Raw genomic sequence first — 6,296 nt, forward strand, 5'->3', positions numbered from 1 at the left:
GAGTCAGCCAGCCCGAGTGCAGGGGAGAACTCGGTGAACTGAACCCGCAGAAGTCTACAGAGCATCCCCCTGCGCCCGCATCAACTCCAGCCGACCTCACTGGCCCTCCGTATTGCGGAACAAGTACCGCCGTGTGCGGGAGGGGGGGGGGGGGGGGGGGGGGGGCAGAGAGTGAGTGAGAGGAGAGAGAGAGCGGAGGCAAGCGAGGTCTGCGCGGTCTTCGCCGGGGGCGCCGCTAACGATGCGTCGATGGGCCGCACGCGACGGAAGGGGAGACCAGGTCTTCTCGCACCCGGGCGCTGCTTTGTCGCGACAAGTGGCCGCCCGGGGTTGGGGACACGCGCCACCATCGATTGCCATCGCGGCGCTGTGCCTCCACGTATACACACACGCGCCGGGGGCTGCGCCACGCCAGTTCACTCGCTGGGCGCCCCACTCGGAAGCGCTCCGCGGGACCCCGCGGCTCCTTGCTTTTCCGGTGGTTTATTTGGCTGCTGCTTTCCTTTCTCTTTTTCGGGAGCCCGGCACGCTTCTCCGCCATTGCATTGAGTGTGTGTGTGTGAGTTTTGCGTGGGCTACGCGTACACGACTCTTTTTATCGTCATCTTGCCCGCACGTGCTGACGTGAGGTTGACGTTGGAGCACGTGGCGTGGACAAGTCGCCACATCGCTGAGCCGGAGGCCTGTTGTCGAACTTCGCCGCGGCCGCCCTCGCACCAGGGGTCGCGCGTGGCGTCGACGAGACTCTTTGCCTTCTAATTGACTTCTAACTTGAAAGGACCGGTCTCCGTGTGTAGTGGGCATGCAAAGGTGAAGTGGATGCGGCTGATTGACGACGCAGCCGCGGTGGCCTTCAGCTTGAACGAAGAATCTGAAGAAACCCTAAGCTCGCGGTAGTCACAGTGACGTCGTCGGAATCATGCGTGCACCTCTAAATGCGAAGGCGCGTGGCGCCGGCAATCGTGTGTGTATGTACAGTACATATGAACTAATCGTAAACGATATCCCTTGTAAGAAGGCAAAGGTATTCTGACTCTTCTCTATTACAAGCGCTCCAGCCAGGCATTATAGCCAGTGAGGAAAACTCGTAACGCAACTTTTTCTTGCGATATATGGCTTCGTTAACAGAAGGCGCACAACCAGTCGAAATCTTATTCCCTTTAGGAGAGCATGCAATTCACCGTGTTTCACCGACACCGTTAACTGTCCAGCTCATGTTGTTTATTGCACAAAATAATAATCGCTGCCTCGAAACTAACAGCTGGAGGCCATAAGATATGCCAAACATCGCCCCGAAACGTTCTTAGCGGTGCTCTTTTTTTATAACTAAATTTAGCACGCAGTACAAAAATTTAGAGCCATTGTTTCTAAGTACCTTGCCGTTCACGGACTGCGGTCAAGAGACGTTTCGTTAAATTCATTACTGCTTAGCCAATCTGCCTGGAAGATCATTGCATTTCAAATAAGCATGCATTGCATCCACCGAAGCGCAGTCATACTCCTACAAATGAAGTCTATACCACTTTCACAAAAACTTCATAGCGGAAGAAAATTCGTCTTGGTCCGGGAGCTCCAGTCCGGAGCGGTGTCTCTATCAACTGAGAAAACCAGGACGAATAGTTGAACACGTTAAGGAGCATCCCCCAAGGTTGACTAATAAATAAATGAGAAAATTACTCACTAGGACCCACGCAAGTTTTCTACTCAGTTTCCCTGAAAGCCACTTATATTTAAATTTTTCACGTTTGGATGGACCTGAGTGGATGCTAATCAATAATTACTTCCTTATTTCAAATCTTAATCGACCATAAAAAATTTACCTAACAACATTAGGCCTGGTTTTAACATACCGTTTCCACCAAAACACTCAATTCATTGTTTGGGGCTCTCGTTATCATGGAGGAAAAAAAAAACTGAGGGAGCATGACGTCACGCGGCCAGCGTTCGCAAGCCGAGTGTTTATGAAGCCGTTTTCTCCCTCAGTTTTTCGCTCTCCCAGTCAGTCCTTTATGTTTTGGTTCTGGTATGTTCTAGTGAGCGCGTACGAGGGGGTACCCAAAAGAAACCGGACTAAATTTTTTGGTCGGCAAAGATTCTGTGCTACCGCGCTTTGTCACTAGGAGCGCATAGAACGAACATTCCAGAGTCAGTAAGCCGAGTGCCGTCGTTGAAGGAGGTCAGACTAGTTTAGGCAGAGTTTTAGAGTGATGACTGTTTTGTGTGAGTGTCGTTTTTGCAATGGCTGATTTTCGTGAACAGCGTGCGCCGGTGAAATTCTGATTTTTGCTCGGAAAAAGTTGAATGGAAACTCTTGAAATATTAAGAAAGACGTACAAGGACGATGCTATGGGGACAACTCAAGTGTTCCTGAATCGAATTCTGAATCAAAGCAACAATCATGCCAATGGAAAACCTCGAATTCACCTCGCCTCAAGAAAGCTCGTCAGGTGAAACCAAACCTCAAAACAATGCTGATTTGTTTTTTTCGACGTGAGAGGAGTCGTCCATTGAGAATTTTTTCCGCAGGGTCAGACAGTTAGCCAGGCTTTCTACTTGGATGTTTTGAAAAGATTGGGCAACAGTGTGCGGTGGAAGCGGCCAGATTTGTGGCGGTCGGGTGACTGGTTTTTCCATCATGGCAATGTCCCTGCTCACACAGCCCTGTCTCTACGACAATTTTGGACCAAAAGTGGCATGACCCCTATTCCTCAACCCTCATACTCTCCCGACCTTGCCCCGTGCTACTTTCTTTGTTTCCTAGAATGAAAAAATAGGTGAATGGAAAGCGTTTCGCTGATGTTGCTGAGGTGAAGAAAAAAACGACGGAGGCACTGTCAAGCATCACAAAAGATGAATTTAAACAATGTTTTGAAAAATGGAATGAAAGATTCGACAAGGGTATCATTGCAAGTGGGGAACACTTTGAAGGAGATTGAAGGTATGTGCTTAAAATGTGAACAAATCAGTTCAAACAAAAATAAGTCCGGTTTCTTTTGGGTACCCCCTCGTATGCGCGGCTTGTGGCGCGGGGCATCTACAGAAAGGAGGTTGAGTTTGCCGCGCTAATTCGCGCATGCGCACGCGCAGCAAAGCTATATTTTACCGCACGCTATCACGTGGCGTGATCGGGAGGGACAAACTTTCTTTTTTTCTTTACTACATCTTTACTTGTTAAGACTAGGCTTCAAGGCCGTCGCCGGACGCTCCCTCCTCAGTTTTTTTTTTTCCTCCATGGTCGTTATCGACAGTTCCAAAGGTAAAGGTGCCATCTACATTTCCGTGGCCGGAAAGCCACCTCTGCGTGTAGCGGTTTAATTCGGGACCCTGTCGTTAACACTCGTCCCCGCCCTCACCGCTGCTCAGCATGCGATTGCATGGGCGGGGGAGCTCACCGTCGGGGAAGAGCCCCCTCATCTTGAGGTAGGAGGTGGAGAGGCGGATGACGGACGCCTTGTCCAGCTGGCTGGTGATGGCCGCCGGCAGAGGGAGCAGCTGGCCCAGTTCGCCGAACTCGGCGTTCTCCTTCTCGCGCCGGGAGCGGGCCGCGTTCTTGGACTTCTCCTTCATGATTGAGAGGCACCTCTCCCCTGCGATGAGCAAGACGGCGCATCCGTCAGAACGTCGTTACGAACAGTGGGGTTGCCCAAAGACGGTGTACTGTGCGATGTCAGTGCACGTTAAAGAACCCCAGGGGGTCGAAATTTCCGAGCCCTTCCCTACGGCGGCTCTCATAGCCTGAACCGCTTTGGGACGTTAAACCCCAATAAGCAATAACCAACCAAGCAGAGCAACTTTCAACTGCTCTGCGATACTTCATCCGCCAAATGTGAGGGCGAACTATAACTTTCTAAACAGTACAACAGCGGCGCGCAGGATACTGCTTGGAGTTACGTATGGTGTCCGTGCAATGTACGCAATCTCTTTTGGCGAGAATCGTGGACAGAATGCAACACCCGTCAGCCGACACCTTAACCGTAAGCACGCCGGACAAGACGCGTGCCCGAGCTTACGCAGTGCAGAAGAGCGTCAGCGTCGGAGAGGAACAGTACGAGATGAACGTGTATGTTCAACCGCCAGACGACTCAAGGCGAGGAACAATAAGGGAACCCTACCAGTTCGGTTTGGTTTATCGGGGTTTAACGTCACAAAGCGACTCAGGCTATGAGGGACACCGTAGTGAAGGGCTCCGGAAATTTCGACCACCTGGGGTTCTTTAACGTGCACTGACATCGCACAGCACACTGGCCTCTAGAATTTCGCCTCCGTCGAAATTCGACCGTCGCGGCCGGAATCCAACCCGCGTCTTTCGGGTCATCAGCCGAGCGCCATAACCACTGAGCCAGAACGGCGGCCATCCTACCAGTGAGGATAGGCTGGCCGCTATTCACGCGATAGCGTTAAGCGCCCCGTGTCGCAGAAAAGTCGGTGTCGTCGTAGGCGTCGGCGGCGTTGGCCGTCAGTGAAGGATGCCACAAGCATTAATAAATAAAATTATTTCGGGTCGTAGCTTGGATTAGTCTGGAAGGTTTTAACTCATCTAGTGTATTGACTATAGCAGGACGTACAGGCTTTCGTCCATACGGAAATGCGGCTATCGCGTTCGCTGGCTGCCTCTGCAAGTTTCTAAGCATAATGAAGGGGGAGGGGCGGTTGATGCGATGCAAACACACAGCCGAATAAACTTGACACACTGCTGCTTCAACCAGTTGCTTTCACACACGCGCGCCCTTGCGCCATGATGTAAAAATTCAGGGGCACTTTAGCACTTTGTCTAAAGAGCATAGAGGTGAAAGCGTTTTCCGCACCACTTTGACTGCCTCTGTGGCACTTGTGACGTCACCACTGGATGACGTCACACCGTATTACTGACTAATTACTAAGCAATGACTAATTACTAATTAATTACGCTTAAGCTTCACCTTTAGGAATTGAACGTGCCAGCGTGTTGCAACGCTGCCAGGGAGTCCACGGAACGCCACAGCCCGTACAGCGCGATGCCTTGCCCGTTTGAAACAGCTCTGAACGCAACGCATTTTTTAGAGAAGGAAATGGCGCAGCAATACGCGGTCATCTCGGTGGACACCCGAACAGCCCAGTAGAGGAAGGGAGGAGGTAGGAGTGTGAAAGAAGAAAGAGGGGCCGTAATGAAGAAAATGAAAATTGTATTTCAGGAAAGGAAAAGACGCAGTAACTCTCACATACCTCGGTAGACACCCGACACAGATGACGTCATCTTTTGGCGGCTGCACTCGCCGAGAAGTCACCCTAAGCGCTTGATGCAACGCCGGACGGACGGGTGAATTCGCCTTAAAACACACGTGAGTGCCCCGGCCATGTTCTAATTTCTACTTCCACTGCTCATCTGCCCGCTTGCGTCCGAAGGTAGCACTCCAGGGTAGCGTGTGATGCCTCACAGCCCGCTTATCTCTTACTCTGGAGTTAAGGCTAAACAAAAAAAACACAACAACAAATGACATGACGGTCACCACGTGTCAACAGGATATTCAGCGACAGCTGTTAATGCGACATCTGGTTGAGCATATGAGCGCGACCTCATAACTGTGTAGCTCTATGGCGCTCTTTCCAGTATCCCACACAGTCGTTTTCGGTCGAAAAGCCGTCAGCGTCGTAGTTGTAGTTGCCGGCACCGCTCATTGGAAAAATTCGTATCAATGTAACCATTTGCCGCAGAATGTTCAAGATGGTGTAATACCATTCATCCTTTCAAGCAGCATAAACTCACTACCTAAGCTAGAGAGCTTGCGGCAGGAATTCTAACCGGCGACCTATAATTGGGGCTGCGGGTGACTACCGATATGTGTGAGACAGTTCCTTTCCTCAAATCCAATTTTTGTTTCCTTCATTACGACACCCTTCCTCTCTCTCTGTCTCTCTTCTTTCACTCCAACCTACCTCCTTTTTCTTTCGGTGGGGTTCGGGTTTCTACCGAGATGTGAGAGAATTACTGAGCATTTCCTCTCCTCAAAAATGCGTTGTGTTCAAAGCTGTTTCCAACGGGCAAGGCGCCGCGCTGAACGGGCGATCGCGTTCCGTGGACTCCCTGGCAGCGCTCCAACACGCTGTCGCGTTCCACTCAAGGCGAAGCTTAAGCGTCTTTCAATTTTTTTTTTATGCGAAGCATACTAAAATAGCCCAACCCAGCTCCTCGAGCGCGGCGGTGTCGTTACCATTGACCTTTCGTCACCTCCCTGTCATACCACGTGATGCGTGACGTCACAGCAGATGAAAAACGGGGGCCCAACTCGCGCCGTCGCGCGTGCCGTCGTGACCAAGGA

General features: G+C 51.1%; 1 protein-coding gene across 2 annotated transcripts in view; it reads right to left on the reverse strand.

The window, feature by feature from the left end:
• Positions 1-5,332, reverse strand: part of sim (bHLH transcription factor single-minded) — a 48,044-nt gene extending 42,712 nt beyond the window's left edge. For both annotated transcript variants that reach the window (XM_089571604.1, XM_089571603.1), the window contains exons 1-2: positions 5,203-5,332; positions 3,393-3,587 (exon numbers count right to left, since the gene is read on the reverse strand). In XM_089571604.1, the coding sequence (XP_089427730.1) occupies positions 3,393-3,587; positions 5,203-5,233 (226 nt within the window). In that variant the 5' untranslated portion in view covers positions 5,234-5,332. The remainder of the gene's footprint in view (positions 1-3,392; positions 3,588-5,202) is intronic.
• Positions 5,333-6,296: the final 964 nt, after the last annotated feature.

The sequence above is a fragment of the Amblyomma mixtum genome, chromosome 2 (genome assembly GCF_055824585.1).
Source record: "Amblyomma mixtum isolate Tamu chromosome 2, ASM5582458v1, whole genome shotgun sequence".
In the NCBI taxonomy this organism is placed as follows: domain Eukaryota; kingdom Metazoa; phylum Arthropoda; class Arachnida; order Ixodida; family Ixodidae; genus Amblyomma; species Amblyomma mixtum.